The 19,043-nt window shown below is 37.8% G+C and overlaps 2 protein-coding genes and 3 long non-coding RNA genes across 5 annotated transcripts; 2 read left to right on the forward strand and 3 right to left on the reverse strand.

Moving 5' to 3' along the window:
- Positions 1–478: 478 nt before the first annotated feature.
- LOC140984879 (uncharacterized) lies at positions 479–2,677 on the reverse strand. Its single transcript, XR_012176662.1, has 4 exons — positions 2,489–2,677; positions 2,253–2,359; positions 974–1,898; positions 479–783 (listed from the first exon to the last, which is right to left on the reverse strand). It is a non-coding gene; the product is annotated as an uncharacterized lncRNA (long non-coding RNA).
- A 2,786-nt stretch (positions 2,678–5,463) lies between these two features.
- On the forward strand, positions 5,464–7,336 carry LOC140985233 (cytochrome b561 and DOMON domain-containing protein At5g47530-like). The gene is made up of 3 exons (XM_073453023.1): positions 5,464–6,269; positions 6,484–6,738; positions 6,826–7,336. Exons 1-3 carry the CDS (start codon positions 5,646–5,648, stop codon positions 7,153–7,155), a joined length of 1,209 nt encoding a protein of 402 aa, XP_073309124.1. The 5' UTR covers positions 5,464–5,645; the 3' UTR covers positions 7,156–7,336.
- Positions 7,337–7,588: 252 nt separating this feature from the next.
- On the reverse strand, positions 7,589–8,008 carry LOC140985135 (uncharacterized). The gene is made up of 3 exons (XR_012176706.1): positions 7,906–8,008; positions 7,788–7,839; positions 7,589–7,691 (listed from the first exon to the last, which is right to left on the reverse strand). It is a non-coding gene; the product is annotated as an uncharacterized lncRNA (long non-coding RNA).
- Positions 8,009–8,592: 584 nt separating this feature from the next.
- Positions 8,593–9,920, reverse strand: LOC140983984 (inositol-phosphate phosphatase-like). Its single transcript, XM_073451127.1, has 5 exons — positions 9,902–9,920; positions 9,371–9,393; positions 9,179–9,229; positions 8,876–8,956; positions 8,593–8,739 (listed from the first exon to the last, which is right to left on the reverse strand). Exons 1-5 carry the CDS (start codon positions 9,918–9,920, stop codon positions 8,599–8,601), a joined length of 315 nt encoding a protein of 104 aa, XP_073307228.1. The 3' UTR covers positions 8,593–8,598.
- A 6,768-nt stretch (positions 9,921–16,688) lies between these two features.
- On the forward strand, positions 16,689–17,633 carry LOC140984147 (uncharacterized). Its single transcript, XR_012176566.1, has 2 exons — positions 16,689–16,954; positions 17,415–17,633. It is a non-coding gene; the product is annotated as an uncharacterized lncRNA (long non-coding RNA).
- The last annotated feature ends 1,410 nt before the right edge of the window (positions 17,634–19,043 follow it).

Here is a 19,043-nt window from a genome sequence, read left to right on the forward strand (position 1 = left end):
GGATTAGACCAGAACTAGGGTTGTAAACCAATCGAGCTAGTTCACGAGCTTTTTATCCGGTTAGAAAAATATATTATTCGTATTCGAAGTCATCAAGTTCGATCCAAACTCGAACTTTTTCGATTCGAACTCGAAGTCAAATTATTTTGTTGGATAGTTCGCGAGCCATTCCGAGTCTTAATATTTTATTAATGTAATATAAATATATATTAATAAATAAATTTTGAGTCTTTCGAACACTTATTTTAGAGCGATAATTCGAATAGTTCGCAAACATATTCGAATCTTTCGAGCCGAACTCGAACTTTAATTCGAAATTTTTTAAAATTTTCGAAGCTCAAACTCAAATAAACTAATTCGAGCTTTTAAATTTTCATCATATATATTCTACTCGATTTGGTTCATTTACACCCCGATTTCTCTACAGTTTAGTTTTCACCTTAGGGATAAAATTGAAGTCTTCATAAATGGACCTAGATTTAGCCAAATCATTGTGCATCCATTGAAAATACAGCCTTAATTCAAGCAAAAATCCCATGTAACTGGAAAATACATTATATGCGGTAATCATAGATTCACAGTCGCTGGTTAGACAACCTACCCTTTAGAGCCTCTTTAACCATTTCTCCACTTGCATATATAACTGGCACAATGGTTGGTATATATGGTTCTGCCTTCCTCAAAGTAAAGATAGAATGCTTACTTGATACATCATATCGAGCAGGCAAGTTAGTAACAGAATCAGCAGCGGGAAATATATTAAGAAATAATCCAAAGCTCCTTCTGCCAAAGCCAGAGTGTGAAAACTTGCATCATCAAATCACATTATTGAAGGGATTGAACATAAAAATAGAGAACAAAAGGCTATTTCTTATACCTGCTATGATTCATAACTACTTATCTAATTCAAACGCAATTACCAACAGGAAATTGAAATATGGTTCCTTAACAGACTATTTTGTTATATTTTTACCTCAAAATGTCGCCATCTAATTCAGAAACTATTAGTCTTTCATCCCACCTTACATTCCTAATGAAACAAATCATTCTGGTGTCGGCTGATGTCATAGACAAGAAGTGCCCCAACTGCACCTCTTAATATGCAGAAGTAACAGCCCCAAACCGCTCCTGACCTGCTGTGTCCCATAGCTGTGCCTTGACTTCCTTCCCATTGATTACCATCTTCTGAGTCATCTGAAATTCTACCCATATGGTAGATTTTGAATTTAGGTAAAACTCATATCTGGCAAATCAAGAGAGCAAATTTGATTTACCAACAGCTGAATCACCAGGCAAAACAATCTTGAAAAGGTAATAATCCGTTTGCTCCTCCTCAGTATAAAAGGCCATCTTTCACCCTTTTAAATTTGTGGATACAAAACCATGTTTTGCTGGAGTCTACAGTATATATAGCAAACTCTCGATTTTTGTAGATGATTAAAACCAAATAATATCAAACTACACTTATCTCAAGATGAGAAATACAAGAGAGAATAAGATGTGCAATGATAAAGACCCATGTGAGAAGATCGTTAGATAGTTAAGGTATAAGGAAAAAAAGAAGCACTCTGATTACACACAAACAAGAAGAAAAGAATCCGAGAAAACAGTTTGCCAATAAAGACAAAGATGATACAGTTGCACGCCACCCAAAAATAGCATCTTTCCCGCCAGCAAAGTAGAAAATAAACTAGCTCTGCTTCAGATTCCAATCTGGCCCATCAGAAAAGCTTAAAGCTAAAGGCATCAGCATTACCAAGCAAGCATCAGATAAATCACTAATGTGTGGGCTCACTGTACATGTATGCGTTGATTGCTAGTAAATAACAATGTCTGCGACTGTTCCTCATAAGTCATACCAACGCTCTTCCCCAACTCAGCTTCCATAGCACATCCAGCTTCAAAATCAAAACCTTTTATTTCGTACGTCACAAACAAAATCACATGCATAACGTTTCCATATAAATAAGAAATGATGAGAGTCTGAGTTCATAAAATGTCAGAACTCCCGGCATGAATAACTCCACCAATTACATAAAACCTAATGACAATGAGATACCACGAATATCTGGTGACACATGGAAATTTAACAGTAACATCAGTTTCAAGGCAGCAGTTCAAATTCGTCAGATGACAGCTTACAGATTATTGAGTTGTTCTATTCACTTAAAACATCAGGAGATGGATTTGATAAAGAATCAATTTTTTTTTATCTATCCAAGAAACGGACACGACAGATGGCATCAACTCACCCAGAATACAACAAATACTAGAGCTGCTTCTCGTAGTGTCCAGTCAAAGAAAGCATCCATGTTGGACTTTTGATGTCAAAGCCAACATAAACAACAGAATGAAACACCTGAGAAACCATGAATTTAATGTTTCCCTAAATCAGGAGAGACCTATTATATTACTGCAAAAGATGGTAACACATTCGAAATCAGAATAACGAGAAGAGGAAGAAACATGCACACGTATTGAAACATACAGATGCCGCAACTTCGTAGTTTGTCCATCAAATATCGACAATCATGATCCAATTAGAACCGTCTCAGCGTCAGATCAAATCATAGATGCAACGGACAAGAAATGTATTTCAACAGATTCTCTGTGAGAAACGAGAGAGATCAATTGATCGTAAATGGCGAGAGGGAGACATGAAGGTGGAGACAGCCAGTGGAATTAAATGGCTGGGCCGAAGAAACGGGCCTATATTTCTTTTAAGTGGCCACACTGTCTCCAACTATCGATCACGGCCCGTTATATTATCCGTGGATCAATAATTACCAATTGGATGGAGTTTTCGGCATCTTAAAATTGAGTAGGTATCTCTATCTCACGAATCTTTATCTATGAGACAGATCGATCTTATCGATATTCACAATAAAAAGTAATATTCTTAGCATAAAAAGTAATATTTTTTCATGGATGACCCAAATAAGATATATATCTTACAAACTACGACCCGTGAGACCATCTCACACAAGTTTTTGCCCAATAATAAATAGATATAGTACTTCCCCAACAATATAAATTATCTCAATAATTCACATTCATTCACTAGGAAAAATAAAGACCCGTGTCATCAAATTCGAAATCGAAATAAAAAAGTGTCCCAACGAGTTGACATAATTNGTAGGTATCTCTATCTCACGAATCTTTATCTATGAGACAGATCGATCTTATCGATATTCACAATAAAAAGTAATATTCTTAGCATAAAAAGTAATATTTTTTCATGGATGACCCAAATAAGATATATATCTTACAAACTACGACCCGTGAGACCATCTCACACAAGTTTTTGCCCAATAATAAATAGATATAGTACTTCCCCAACAATATAAATTATCTCAATAATTCACATTCATTCACTAGGAAAAATAAAGACCCGTGTCATCAAATTCGAAATCGAAATAAAAAAGTGTCCCAACGAGTTGACATAATTTTTTCTATTTTTTTTTTAAATAAAATAGATTTTTGGATTAAGAGATATTTTAATATATGAGTATAAATTATTAAAGAAAAATAGGTATATATGCATGGATGTATCCACTAAGTTTCTCCCCATACCATTCGTTTAATATGGCATTTAATCAAATAATTTGCAAATTCAAATACTTGATTTGTTTACCTAATGTAAATATCATTTCCAAAACATTATCATCTCGCAATATTGATTAATTTTATCTAAAGAGTAGCATGCTAGAATATTTAATCGAATAAGATGAAAGACTTGAGTAATGTTAAACTTAAAAACGTGTAAATAATACATAAAAAAACTCAAACAAATTAATATAAATTCAAGAAAAAAAAGAGAGAAAGAAATATATGTTAGAGTCGAGAAACAACACTAGAGACGTCTTCATCTTACCTGGAGCTTGCATGGGTCGAAGTTCTTGGCTTTTTGGAAAAAAATGTCACAATCTTACCAACCTTGGCGAAGAAATTATTGCGTAATGACGTCCCTTTAAACCAAGATTTTGTATGTTCGATAGCTGACGTCATGATCACGTTTCCTTTACGTCATAAAAATTTTACGTTTTCAATATTTTTTTTTTAAAAAAAAGTCTGATATTATTGGTCTACGTACGAAGTTATTACTTAGATACTAAGGCCTCAAATAACGTGAATTTACTAACACATGCAATTGCTATATTTGTCCATTATATTTACTATTTTTTTTGAAAAAAACAGAGAATCACTAGACCTTGTTGAAGTGAGATATTCTCATATAAAAATTAAATTAGCATATTATTACAATATATTCTTAATTAAAATTGGGAGTACTTAAGCAAAATAAAGACAGTTAATATCTTAATACTACCAGATTCATCATAGAAAAAGCATTTCACACGGCAATATATATTATATAAATGTAAAAGTGGACCAGAAAGGCAAATGCATGTTAATTATTAATTATACAAATAAACAATACATCACCCAAAGCTGAAATCCTGCTGAGTTGTTTATTGATTTTTAAACAACATAAGTAACTAATAATATATGCATTCAGAAGAGTAGTCCAATTTTTTGTTTTTTATTTACGAGAAATCAGATAATTTAATCGAAAATATTTTTTGATTTCTTGACTCGCATATGATCATATCGTAGTTTGCGCTGTGGTGTGGTGGACACGAAGGTGGCACTGGTTGAGGTTGGAATATTGGGTTTAACAAATGAATTAATATTGGGTTCCACCATCTGTATTTTGCACCTAATCCACCTTATCATCAAATCTGATACTTGTCTTCACGCCCTTTGGAATCTGGATCAATAACAACCATGAAGTGGTTATGTTCACTGCTTTGGACGAAACATCTGTAAAATTAAAAATTACATCTATATGTCTTTTTAAAGATTTTGTTGCTCGACTAAATGACCATTTTTTCTCAAAAGATAGTTTAATTAGTATTATTGATACTAGAAAAAGATTGGTGTCGTATTTTGAAATCGTTGCTGTATCTTGAAGTAAAAACCCTTTTATCAGATAAAGGAAGAATGGACACATCTTTTATCATGTTCATACCATTCAAGTGGGTAAAGTGGCGTCCATGTTGCATGATTTGTTTCACATGGTGTCGATGATTTCCTTATTGTCAAAAAGAGATTTTTACATATATACAACTTCGCAATACATAAGTTCAACTGTCAAAGTGTGAGAATTCTTTTTTTAGGCATATGTAAGTACTAGTGCTATACACTCCAATTATTTATCTTAACCACGTAAGTTGTTTCAACTTTCACATTCGATATATATAATTAGATTACGCACTACATGTCTAAAAATATGTTATAAGGAGAGTTGGCACCTAATCATGATCATATAACTTGCATGCCAATCTCCAATGAAATTAGAAACTCAAATAGAGAGCAAATTACACAGTTGAAGTTGGACGTGCACTGAAATGAAAATAGAAGGTTGTTGAAACTACAAAAGATATCCTGCATTAGTATTTTGCCTACAAGTGCCATGTCTTTAGATAGTTGGAATGTTCTTCTTTCACACACAACCTTCTTTTACCAAACTGTAACTACCTGCCCCACAATTCAGCATACAGCCTAGAATAACACCCTTTTGTCCCTTCTCTCATCCACCCTTATAATCTTCATTTCATTTCCTCAGATTCAGGTTATCAACTCAGATGGGCAAATTCTTGAACCCTGTTTACATCTTTTGTGTACTGTTTTCCCTCTGTGTATCATCATCTTATGCTCAATCATGTGCAAAATACAGCTTTTCCAGGAACCAAATTTTCAGGTCCTGCAATGATCTCCCATACTTGAATTCGTTTCTTCACTGGGACTTTGATCAATCTACTAAAACTGTTAAAATTGCTTATCGGCATACTGGCATCTCACCCTCAAGATGGGTGTCCTGGGCCATCAATCCAAGCGGTAAAGGCATGGTAGGCGCCCAGGCACTTGTTGCTTTCCAGAACTCTGATGGAACCACGAGGGCTTACACAGCACCTGTCACTAGTTACCAAACTGGGTTGCTGCCGGGGGATTTGAGTTTTCAAGTTTCTGATCTAGCAGCAACTTATGTGGATAACGAAATCAGCATTTTCGCAACATTGAATCTTGGTAATCTCAGCTCTACAGTGAATCAGGTGTGGCAGGAAGGCCCAGTTTCAGGAACTTCTCCTTCAGTGCATACTACTTCTGGTCCTAATGTTCAGTCCATGGGGACACTGAACCTTCTTTCTGGGGAGTCGGGGTCGGGGACAACGGGAGGAACCGTAAACTCAAAAACCAAGAATAGGAATGTAAGTTTGTTGATCCTTACTCGAACATACAGAGGAATTATCTTCAATGCCATTTATTTATGGCTTAACCGTTCAATTCTTTTTTGATAGACTTGACCGTTCAATTTTGCGACTAAAAGTTTGAGAGAGATCTTTTCATTCAGGGGTTATTTCCTTCATATTATCTAACAAATATACATACATGTATCTTACTAAGTTTACGAAATACATTCAGATTCATGGAGTGCTGAATGCTGTAAGTTGGGGGATCATGCTACCCATAGGTGCAGTATTCGCAAGGTACGGAAAAGTGTTTCCTACGGCCGATCCAGCATGGTTTTACCTTCACGCTACTTGCCAAACGACAGCCTACATCATTGGAGTTGCCGGCTGGGCAACTGGTCTTAGACTAGGAAGCCAATCTCCTGGGTTTCAATATAGTTCCCACAGGATTATTGGCATTATCCTCTTTTGTCTTGGAACACTCCAGGTATGATCCATTTTTCTACATCCGGAGTTTCCAACTTTAACTACATTTTATTTGTAGCAATCATATCGAGGTTTCCATGTGCTACAGGTGTTCGCATTGCTTCTAAGGCCGAAAAAGGATCATAAATTCAGAGTTTTCTGGAACGTATACCACCACTTGATCGGATACTCGGTCATAGTTCTCAGCATTGTCAACATCTTCAAAGGTTTTGATATTTTAAATCCAGCTGAAAAATGGAAGAGGGGATATATTGGATTCCTATTAGGTCTGGCTTTCGTTGCTGCAATCTTGGAAGTTTACACATGGTTCGTAGTTGTGAAAAGGAAGACAAGTAGCGGCTCAAAAAAGACGCCAAATGAGGTCAATGGAACAAATGGATACGATGGATATGGACCAAGAGCACATGATACAGTATAAAACCATCTATATATACTTAGATATGTAGATAGATGTTTCGCTTTTGCCACTGGTTTGTCCCCGGCACTTTATATTTTTATGTTGCTGCTCCTATATGTGTATTTTTCTAGCATTTATCTAGGTTTTTGTGGGATTGGTGTATAACTCCTTTCTTGTTATTTACGAATCACATATGATTTTTTCTTGATTCAAAGGAGTTTAACTTTCCAATTTACATACAAGACATCAGCATAAATTCTGCTTATTTTCACAAGAAAAATGGCTGCTGAAGCTATAAGAAAATATTGATTAATGACTGACTACAAAGCAATATCATTGAGTTATTTTGAATGCCACAGCCTCACATATGTAAAAATCCATTGTTAGTAAGTTGTAGCTAACATATACTAATCCATGGCTCTTTCAGCCCATAAGAATGATAACTGGTTAGGAGTTTCCCTCGGTCCTTATATTGCAATACCTCAGTAAACGCATCCTTTAGAAGAGAATTTGAAGCTGCTACTCGCTGAGATGTGATATCAAATTCCTTACCGGAGCTGTTGAATTAAATAAAAGAATTTATGATTTAAACAGTTCAAGGGGAAAAAAGGAATTATATTAATTTCACCAAGATTCAAGGAGTTGTTAATTACGAATCAAATACGAGTCCTCCAGCTTCACTTAACAGCACCAGCAGCTACATCCCTGAACAGATGACTCGAGATTCAGTAATTTGCGAGATCATAGTCCTATAACATATTTGAAACTCACCAAGGTCCTCCAAATCCAACTTTATAGAACATATCAAGCCTTCCACATGCCACTCCACAGAGATTTATTGCACAAGAACCACTCATCCGAAGGGATCTAACCTGATCAAGCGGGAACAAATACATTTTACCCACATTAATTAAAATTAAAGAAAATGCTGAAAATCAATATTTTGAGACCATCGGCAATTTATCGACCTAGCTTGAAGAGTAAGCTATTGATCCTACAAGTAGAGGCATCGAGAGTAGACTTGTCACGCTTTGTACCCGCCTGTTCTTTCAGCACAGTTCAAAAAAGTAACTCAGTAAGTAAAGGTAACTGGAGCTAGGTAGACTATCCTATCCAAGTTTTGTTAGTAGAATAAATATACACTCGAAACGTAATCACTGTTCAGCACTTAGTTTAGAAGCGTACCTCAGTGGCAAGAAGGGACTTTACAAGCTCGGTTTGAGAAGACACTACATATTCCAAATGTAGATAAATGACCTCATTAAACCACAAACCTAAATGTGCCTTTTCCTGTGATGGGGAGTTAAAAGAAGCAACTTACAAGCTCAGTTTGAGAAGTCACTACATATTCCAAATATCGAACAGAAGTAGAATGTGTGCAGCAAGTGATCTTGATCGCTAATCACACATTTGACAAACAATGGAAAGGTTGCAGAAATTATCGACTCTATTATACTGTGAAACTTAGTTCTTTTTTAATAAATGACCAATAGATGCTTGCCCATGCACAAAATTAGTAGTTCCATCCAGAGGATCAACAATCCAAGTTGGTTCATCAGTTAATTCTGTAACTCCACAAGCAGCAGTAGTTTCTTCTCCAATGAACTAAACAAAGAAATATCAGCATCAGACATAGGAATCATGACTAAAGAAGCATCAAACTCTAAAAATATGGTAGCACACTAGCACTAATAAAATATATATCTAATGCACGAAACAGTACAGGGACTACAGCTCTGACCTTATGGTCAGGATATTTTGATCTCAGATAATCGAAAATGACTTCTTCACAGTTTTTATCAGTCTCTGTCACCAAATCCACCTGTAAAGAGTCACATTGAGAGTCGAAACAACTTCAGAAACTTCATCATTATCACACATGAAAATAGTGTGTCATGAGGGAGGCAAGAGGGTCACCATATTTTAGTACGAAAACACTAAATCATTCTTAAACCATATTCAGATACATATTAGCATTCAAAAAAGGAACAAGGTTGCTACAACTGTTCAAAATTGATAAATTCTATAGAAGCCATGATTTTACCTCGCCTTTGTGCTCCACATGCTTTGTCTCATGAAATCCAAAACGAATGATCTACAACACAAAGAATTCACTAAATAAGATGAATAATAAATCCAAAACTGTGAAGAATGTTACCTGAAAACTAATCAAACAATGCAGCAACAAATTATGAATACAAAATTTCTATAAAAAAGATTAGAGATGAGCTGCAACATTTCCCGCATTTTTAGCAGCATCTGTTGGGGAATTACACCCCCGAAGCGATGCCAATCAAGATAATAATATAGTACCCAATAATTGCGGAATAAAATAATAAACAAGAACACAAAGATTTACGTGGTTCACCCAATATAGGCTACTTCCACGGAGCACTACAACTTTTATAACCGGAAGAAATATTACAACAAGTGTATACAACAATACACTCAATATTTCTCACACTCCCAACCCGAGTATACCGAGAAAATAATTTCTATAACTCACACAAGAGAATTCCCGCACTCAAGAAAAAAATACACTCTTTTTTCTATGCACTCTCTTTTTATCAAAGCTAAAAAGCTTTTGATTTTGGGATACAATAACTGAAGGAATTGAGCTCTATTTATAACTAATTTCCTTCAGCAATTTCACAATATTTTCCGATGTGGGATGAAGTTTTATATTATTTAATTTAATGTGTGGGCCCCACATCCACACCTAACAATTCTCCCACTTGAAGACTTGATTTCAATCATGTCTTCACACCATCAGTGCAGCAGCTCATACCTCATTTGTTAGTCCAGGAGACCAACTGAAGTCAAACACAACTTCAGTTTTTCAATGATAACAGCCTTCGTGAGCATATCAGCTGGATTCTTGCTTCCAGGAATCTTCTCAAGCTTCAAGACTCCATTCACCTGATCTCTAAGGATCCCCATTCCAAGGATTTGTTTTGCAGCATCCAAATCCTTCAAAGCAAATTCCTTTAATAACTCTTTCTCGAGTATATCAATCTTTTCCAGACAAGCTCCTGCTATCAACATATCATCTACATATATTAGTAGTATGATATAATAACCACCAAGCTTCACATAACAACAGTGATCAGCCTGATACTTCAGAAAACCATCATTATTCATTACACCATCAAACTTCTTGTACCACTGTCTTGGCGCTTGTTTGAGACCATACAAGCTCTTCTGAAGTTTGCACATCATTTTCTCTTTCCCTCGTCCTTCAAATCCCTGTGATTGATTCATTTCTTCATCTAGTTTATCATGAAAAAACCTCGTCTTTACATCTAACTGTTCCAGATGTAAATCTTCTTTCACCATCAATCCAAGTACAGTCCTGGTAGTAGTTAACTTTACCACCAGAGAGAAAATATCAGTGTAACCAATGACTTCCTTTTCACCTTTTATACCAAGTATTTCTTTGTACCGCTTACTACCGTCATGTTCTAACCGGTACTCCCACTTGCTATGTAAAACTTTTTTACCTTCAGGAAGTTCTTACAACTCCCACATGTGATTGGATGACAGTGAATTCATCACATCTTTCATGGCTAATTCCCACTGTTTAAAAGTCTCATAAACATCCGATTTATTTTCACAATATAAACTCAGAATTTCCTGCTCGAATCGTCAACAGTAGTGCCATAATATCTTGAGTGATCTCCAAGGGATGTCACTGGAGATGGTCCACATACATCAGTATGTACCAGCTCCAAATCCGCCAATTTCGATTCTCTAACCTCTTTTGAAAAGCTCACCTTTTTCTGCTTTCCAAAAAATACAGCTTCACACAGCTTGTGTTCAACAATCTTTAATTCAGGTAGCTTTCCGTTTGAAACAAGCATCTTCATTCCCTTCTCACTCGTATCCCCAAGCCTACTAAGCCATAGACTTGAATTAGCTTCAGCATCCACAGCCGCTAATTTATTTCTCAAACTGAAAGTCATATAAAGTGTTCCAGTTTTCTTTCCTCGAGCTACAATCATGGCTCCCTTTTTCACTTTCCAGGAACCATCACCAAAGGTCACCTTATGACCTTCGTCATCAAGCTGTCCTACTGAAATCAGATTGTGTGTCAACTCTGGTACATGCCTTACTTTGTTGATTTTCCAGACAGATCCATTTGTCATCTTCATCCGGATATCACCCATACCAATTATTTCCAAAGGTTTTCCATCAGCTAGTAAAACTTTTCCGTAATCTCCCGCAATATAATTATCGAATACATAACGATTATCAGTGGTATGAAACGAAGCTCCCGAGTCCATAACCCAAGAATCAACCGGGCTTTCCATGGATAGTAATAGAGCATCATGTACCTCCATAGTAACAACATTAGCGTCGTTCTTTGTTGATCTGCAATTCTTTTTCAAGTGACCAGTCTCACCACAGCTCCAGCACTTCACATTCTTTTCAAAGTTACTTTTGTCTTTTCCATTTCTTGACTTGGATCTACCATGCCATTGGTTAAAACTTTTTTCGCCACCCCTGCCCCTTCCTCTATTCTCGAGATTTAGAGCAGAACTTGATGACGTTCCTTCACCAGAATCCATCCTGCGAACTTCTTCAGCAAGAATTTGATCTCTGACATCATTGAATTGTAGCTTTCTTTTTCCAACAGAATTGCTAACCGCTGCCCGCATTGGTTCCCAATTGTCTGGTAAAGACGCCAAAAGAATAAGTTCCCGGATCTCATCATCAAATTTAATTTCAACTGATGTCAGCTGTGAAACAATCGTGTTGAATTCATTGATGTGTTTAGCCACCGATGCATTTTCTCTCATCTTCAAGTTAAATAACTTCTTCATGAGATGTACTTTATTATTTGCCGATGGCTTTTCGTACATGTCCAACAAAATGGACATCATCTCCTCCGTTGTTTTTGCCTCCGCCATGTTATGTGCCACGTTCTTCGTTAGGATCAATCGTATTACACTTAACACTTGTCGGTCAAGAAGCTTCCAGTCATCATCCTCCATCTTTTCCGGCTTCTTTCCAGATAGAGGTTGATGCAACTTCTTGCTATACAAATAATCTATTATCTATAACCGCCAGAACGTAAAATCTGTACCGTCGAACTTGTTGATACCAGGTCTCAATCCATCATCTCCAGCTATCACTTCTCTAGCCTTAACAAAAAATCTAAAAAATCTTTTCTGATGTGGAAGATCAGACAGAGCTGCAACCACAGAGCATACTCAGAATTTTTAAGAATTTTCACAACAAGGCTCTGATACCAGTTGTTGGGGAATTACACCCCCGAAGCGATGCCAATCAAGATGATAATATAGTACCCAATAATTGCGGAATAAAATAATCAACAAGAACACAAAGATTTACGTTGTTCACCCAATATAAGCTACGTCCACGGAGCACTGCAACTTTTATAACGGGAAGAAATATTACAACAAGTGTATACACCAATACACTCAATATTTCTCAAACTCCCAACCCGAGTATACCGAAAAAATAATTTCTCTAACTCACACAAGAGAATTCTCACACTCAAGAAAAAAATATATTCTTTTTTCTATGCGCTCTCTTTTTATCAAAGCTAAAAAGCTTTTGATTTTGTGATACAATAACTGTAATGTCTGAAGTAAATAGTACAAGTTGTGATTTAGAATTTGAGAGTACTAAATAATTAAGGATTTTTTTTAAAGAATAAAAGATGACATATTTTGGTCATATGAAGTCCAAATCATTTGAAATTTGGATATAACGTAGAAAACTCAAAGATATAGAAGTTTCATGTTTTGAGTTTTGACAAATTTGATCTTTTGACTAGTCCAAAAGGATATACCGGTGTTAAAATGTTAAATATTATATATTATATTATATTATATTATAATAATATAATATAATATAATATNGATGCATATGACGTCACATGTTGTATGATTACGTGGCGAGGTTTGGGGCGCCACGACTAGGTGTGTCTAGTCAAACAGTCCTGTAGTTGATAGTAGATAGAGACAGTATAGTTTATTGTCTTATTTGAGTTGTATGTGTGTATTTATTATATTGTTTCTGCTACAATGATGTAGATAGTGTGGTGATTGCACTATTTTGTCGTTTATGCATTATATTATTACGTAGTTGAAAAGAATATTTTTATGTATATTACGTCACATGTTGTATGATTACGTGGCGAGGATTGGGGCGCCACGACTAGGCGTGTCTAGTCAAACAGTCCGGTTGTTGATAGTAGATAGAGACGGTATAGTTTTTTGTCTTATTTGGGTTTTATGTGTGTATTTATTATATTGTTTTTGCTACAATGATGTAGATAGTGTGGTGATTGCACTATTTTGTCGTATAAGCAGTATATTATTACGTCGTTGAAAAGACAATTTTTATGCATATGACGTCACATGTTGTATGATTACGTGGCGAGGTTTGGGGCGCCACATCTGGTGGTATCAGAGCATATGTTAGATGTCTGGGATGGTTAGGAGTTGGGTTTGTGATGAGGGAGTTGGATGACGCTATTATCTGCGTGTGTCTGTGCATTTGACTTGTTATTGATGATTTCTCGATATGATGGATTGGTCCTTAGTTGCGTTTGCTTTCGTGCGAAAGGTGTGATGATGATTACTGGATTGTAATTGTTAAATGTTATGATTAACAATTTGATTTCTAGTGATGGCAGCTAGAGAACAGGTACATCCATGCGAGGAAACGGACGAGGTTGACAGTGGGTTTGGGCAGAGGAATCGATTGCAACCTACTCCTATGGGAAAGGCACCTGCAGATCAGCCTTTATTGCCTGGTGAGTTGACGTTGGCACAGTTCAGCAGTTATCTTCCGTCGAGATTTGATAGCTCTGAGACTGGCGAGCGAGCAGAGGAGTGGATTGAGAGGATAGAGCAGATATTTGTGACTGCACCGTGTGCTAGGTCTGCTTGGTTACGATTGGCTACATTTCAGCTTTCGAGGAATGTACTATTGTGGTGGCAGACGACTGAGGCCGGATTGAGAGCCCAGGGCCGTACTGTTGATTGGGATGTGTTTCGGTCTCGTTTTCTTGATAAATATTTTTCTATAGCAGCCAGGCAACAGAAAGTGAAAAAATTTGAAGATTTGAGACAGGGTAGTATGTCTGTTGCTGAGTATGAGACTCGATATTCTGCATTGCTGAAATATGTGCCACATGTTGCTACGAATGTTCATGCGAAGATGATGCACTTCTTGAAAGGGTTGAAGTTAGAGTTATTTGATCGTGTGCAATCAAATAGCCCGGTATCATTTGAGGATGCAGTGACAAGGGCTGAGATGGCTGAGTTGGTTATGCAGGAGTATGGGGCTCAGAGACGATTATCAGAGCCGACTAGGGAGTCATTGCGACCGCAGTGACAATCGTTTAAATATCAGAAGGGTTCATCTTCTTCAGCAGCATCATCTGGGAAGCGCCGATTTGATTCACGACGTGTTGAGAGTCATGGGGCAGTTCTCAGTCTATTCAGGGGCAGAGAGGGGAGTCCAGAGCAGTGAGATGTTTTCGTTGTCGGGGACCTCACATGATCAGACAGTGCACACAGACCGAGATCACATGTTTTGAGTGTGGCGGTGTGGGCCATATAGCGAGACAGTGTCCTAGCCGCGAGGGACAGCGAGAGCCCAGGAGTGATAGAGGTAGATCCTCAGAGAGAGGAGGACGACAGCCTCAGCAGTTTACACCACGACCTTCTGGCGGACAGCCACGTAGGCAGGGAGCTGGTCCGCCTCAGGCACAAGTGTATGCGTTGACACGAGAACAGGCAGAGGAGGCACGAGAGGAGATGATAGCGGGTAAGTGTTATTTATGTTCTTATCCTGCTTATATTCTTGTTGATACAGGTGCCTCGCATACATTCATATCGAAGAGGTTTGTGGTTGAGCATCATATGCGCTCGTCTCCATTGTCTATGCCTCTTTCTGTTTCGACACCCTCTGGAGTTGATATATCAGTTGTATCTATGATATCAGATGGGATTATTTCTTATGAGGGCTATGAGTTGAGATCTGATATGATTATTCTAGAGATGACTGATTTTGATTGTATTGTGGGAATTAATGTACTGAGGAGATATTGTGCGACTGTTGATTGTTATCAGCGGGTAGTATATTTTTACACCGATGACAAAGAGCGTTGGACATTTTATGGGAAGGGTTCTCGTCCCCGTGTTCCGTTGGTATCTGCTATCCGGATGTCTAGGATATTGGAGCATGGCCCTGAGGGTTATCTTATTTATGCTGTAGATGTGATAGAGAAGAAGAAGGAGGTGGGAATAGAGGAGATACCTGTAGTTGCTGAGTTTGCTGATGTATTTCCTGAGGAGATTCCAGGCTTCCCACCAGTCCGTGAGGTGGAGTTTGGGACTGAGTTGATGCCAGGTACTCCCCCTATTTCGCGTGCTCCTTACAGAATGGCACCAGCAGAGTTGAGAGAGTTGAAAGACCAGTTACAGGACTTGCTGGACAAGGGATACATTCGCCCTAGTGTATCGCCTTGGGGTGCACCAGTCTTATTTGTGAAAAAGAAAGATGGAACGATGCGGCTTTGTATTGACTATCGACAGCTAAATAAGGTAACGATTAAGAATAAATATCCCCTCCCTCGTATTGATGATTTGTTTGATCAGTTGCAGGGAACCTCAGTATATTCGAAGATTGATTTGAGGTCAGGATATCATCAGATACGAGTTAGAGAGGAGGATATTCAGAAGACAGCATTCAGGACCAGATATGGGCATTATGAGTTTTTAGTTATGCCGTTTGGATTGACGAATGCTCCAGCTGTATTCATGAGTCTAATGAATAGGGTATTTCAGCCTTATCTCGATCAGTCTCTTATTGTGTTTATTGATGATATATTGATTTATTCCAGGAGTGAAGCTGAGCATGTTGTGCATTTACGTTCAGTATTACAGGTACTGCGAGATAGACAGTTGTATGCCAAACTCAGTAAATGGGAGTTTTGGTTGGATCGAGTGGTCTTCTTGGGTCATGTTATATCGAGCGATGGGATTTCTGTTGATCCAACGAAGGGCGAAGCAGTGTGGCAATGGTCAGCACCTACATCTGTACCAGAGATCCGTAGTTTCTTGGGTTTAGCAGGTTATTATCGTCGATTTATCGAGGGATTTTCAAAAATTGTTAGACCTTTGACACAGTTGAGTCAGAAAGGTGTGCGATTTCAGTGGTCTGAAGCATGTGAGAGGAGTTTTCAGGAGTTGAAGCACCAACTGACGACCGCACCGGTGTTATCAATCCCAACAGAAAACGAGAGGTTTGTTGTTTATACTGATGCATCATTACATGGTTTGGGATGTGTTTTGATGCAGGATCGACATGTTGTGGCATACGCCTCGAGACAGCTGAAATCACACGAAACTAGGTACCCTGTGCATGATTTGGAGTTAGCAGCCATTATCTTTGCCTTGAAGATATGGCGACACTATTTATATGGTACCTCGTTTACGATTTATACGGATCATAAGAGTCTGAGATTTTTGTTTACTCAGACAGAGTTGAATATGAGGCAGAGACGGTGGTTAGATTTGTTGAAAGATTATGATTGTGAGATTGAGTATCATCCTGGTCGAGCTAATCTTACTGCTGATGCATTGAGTCGTAAAGTTAGCTGTACTGCAGAGGATGTGGGTCGTTTATCAGCTATGATGATGTCTTGTTGTTCTTTGGGATATGATTTTGATATTTCGACGACTCCTATCCAGGTATCGACCTTATTAGCTGAACCTGATATATATGGTTGTATTCGTGAGGCACAGATGACAGATGAGAGAGTTCAGCGATGGAAGGAGTTGGTTTCTCAGAAACAAGATATTCGGTTTAGAGTTGCTGATGATGGCAGTTTGAGGATGAATGATAGATGGGTAATTCCTGATACTTCGGAGTTGCGCCAGGGCCTGTTGCGGCGTGCACATTGTAGTCGATATTCTATCCAACCTGGTGGCAAGAAGATGTATAAGGATTTACGCTCTCAGTTTTGGTGGAAGGGAATGAAACGTGATGTGACTGATTTTGTACGTCGATGTCTCAATTGTCAACAGATCAAAGCTGAGAGGAGAAGGCCAGGAGGTGAATTGAGGAGTTTAGAAGTACCGACTTGGAAATGGGAGCACATATCGATGGATTTCGTGACTCATTTGCCAAGAAGCACTGGGACTATTGATGCTATTTGGGTGATTGTTGATCGATTGACGAAAGTTGCACATTTTATACCCTATAGCATGAATAGTACATATTTGACGATGGCACAGTTGTATATACGAGAGATCGTACGGTTGCATGGGATTCCAGTGTCTATTATATCTGATAGAGATCCTCGATTTACTTCTCATTTTTGGGAAGGATTGCAAACTGCGATGGGGACAGAGTTGAGATTGAGTACGGCTTATCATCCCCAGACAGATGGTCAGACTGAGCGTACTATTCAGACGCTGGAGGATATGTTGCGTGCTTATGTTATGGATTTTAAATCTGTTTGGCATTCATCTATTCCATTGGTGGAGTTTGCGTATAACAATAGTTATCAGAGTAGTATTCAGATGGCTCCATTTGAGGCATTGTATGGGAGACGTTGTAGATCTCCTTTATACTGGGATGATGTTGATCGAGCTGTAGTCACAGGTCCTGAGATGATTCTTGAGATGGAACAGAAAGTAAAGTTGATACAGCAGCGATTGAAAGCAGCTCAAGATAGACAGGCCGCCTATGCAAATAAAAGACGAAGGCCCTTGGAGTTTCAGCAGGGCGATCGAGTATTTTTGAAAGTGTCTCCTTTTCGTGGTACAGTGCGATTTGGTATGAAAGGAAAGTTGGCACCNAATCTGTTTGGCATTCATCTATTCCTTTGGTAGAGTTTGCATATAACAATAGTTATCAGAGTAGTATTCAGATGGCTCCATTTGAGGCATTGTATGGGAGACGTTGTAGATCTCCGTTATACTGGGATGATGTTGATCGAGCTGCAGTTACCGGTCCTGAGATGATTTTTGAGATGGAACAGAAAGTAAAGTTGATACAGCAGCGATTGAAAGCAGCTCAAGATAGACAGGCCGCCTATGCAAATAAAAGACGAAGGCCCTTGGAGTTTCAGCAGGGTGATCGAGTATTTTTGAAAGTGTCTCCTTTTCGTGGTACAGTGCGATTTGGTATGAAAGGAAAGTTGGCACCAAGATATGTTGGCCCATATGAGATATTGCAACGGATAGGCACTTTGGCTTATCGATTGGCTCTACCTCCATCTTTATCTGGTATTCATGATTTATTTCATGTGTCGATGTTGCGGAAGTACGAGCCGGATCCTTCACATGTGTTGGATATTTCTAATGTTCAGTTAGATCCTGACGTGTTTTATATTGAGAGACCAGTTTGTATTTTGGATCGATCTGAACGGAAGCTTCGTAGTAAGCTTATACCGATGGTGAAGGTTCAGTGGGAACATAGAGGTGTCGAAGAGGCCACTTGGGAGACAGAGCGGCATATGAGGGAGCTCTACCCCTACTTATTCTGATGGTATGACGTATCTTTATTTATGCATGNTATTCTTTTTTCTATGCGCTCTCTTTTTATCAAAGCTAAAAAGCTTTTGATTTTGTGATACAATAACTGTAATGTCTGAAGTAAATAGTACAAGTTGTGATTTAGAATTTGAGAGTACTAAATAATTAAGGATTTTTTTTAAAGAATAAAAGATGACATATTTTGGTCATATGAAGTCCAAATCATTTGAAATTTGGATATAACGTAGAAAACTCAAAGATATAGAAGTTTCATGTTTTGAGTTTTGACAAATTTGATCTTTTGACTAGTCCAAAAGGATATACCGGTGTTAAAATGTTAAATATTATATATTATATTATATTATATTATAATAATATAATATA

The sequence above is a fragment of the Primulina huaijiensis genome, chromosome 9, assembly GCF_012295235.1.
Source record: "Primulina huaijiensis isolate GDHJ02 chromosome 9, ASM1229523v2, whole genome shotgun sequence".
NCBI lineage: Eukaryota > Viridiplantae > Streptophyta > Magnoliopsida > Lamiales > Gesneriaceae > Primulina > Primulina huaijiensis.

Coding starts and splice junctions, on each gene's coding strand:
- LOC140985233 (XM_073453023.1), top strand. CDS start 5,646: ATGGGCAAATTCTTGAACCCTGTTTACATCTTTTGTGTACTGTTTTCC. Junction 6,270..6,483: donor CAAAAACCAAGAATAGGAAT/GTAAGTTTGTTG, acceptor AAATACATTCAG/ATTCATGGAGTGCTGAATGC. Junction 6,739..6,825: donor TTTGTCTTGGAACACTCCAG/GTATGATCCATT, acceptor CATGTGCTACAG/GTGTTCGCATTGCTTCTAAG.
- LOC140983984 (XM_073451127.1), bottom strand. Junction 9,230..9,370: donor CTGCTAAAAATGCGGGAAAT/GTTGCAGCTCAT, acceptor TTTGTGTTGTAG/ATCATTCGTTTTGGATTTCA. Junction 8,957..9,178: donor ATGTGGAGCACAAAGGCGAG/GTAAAATCATGG, acceptor GACTCTTTACAG/GTGGATTTGGTGACAGAGAC.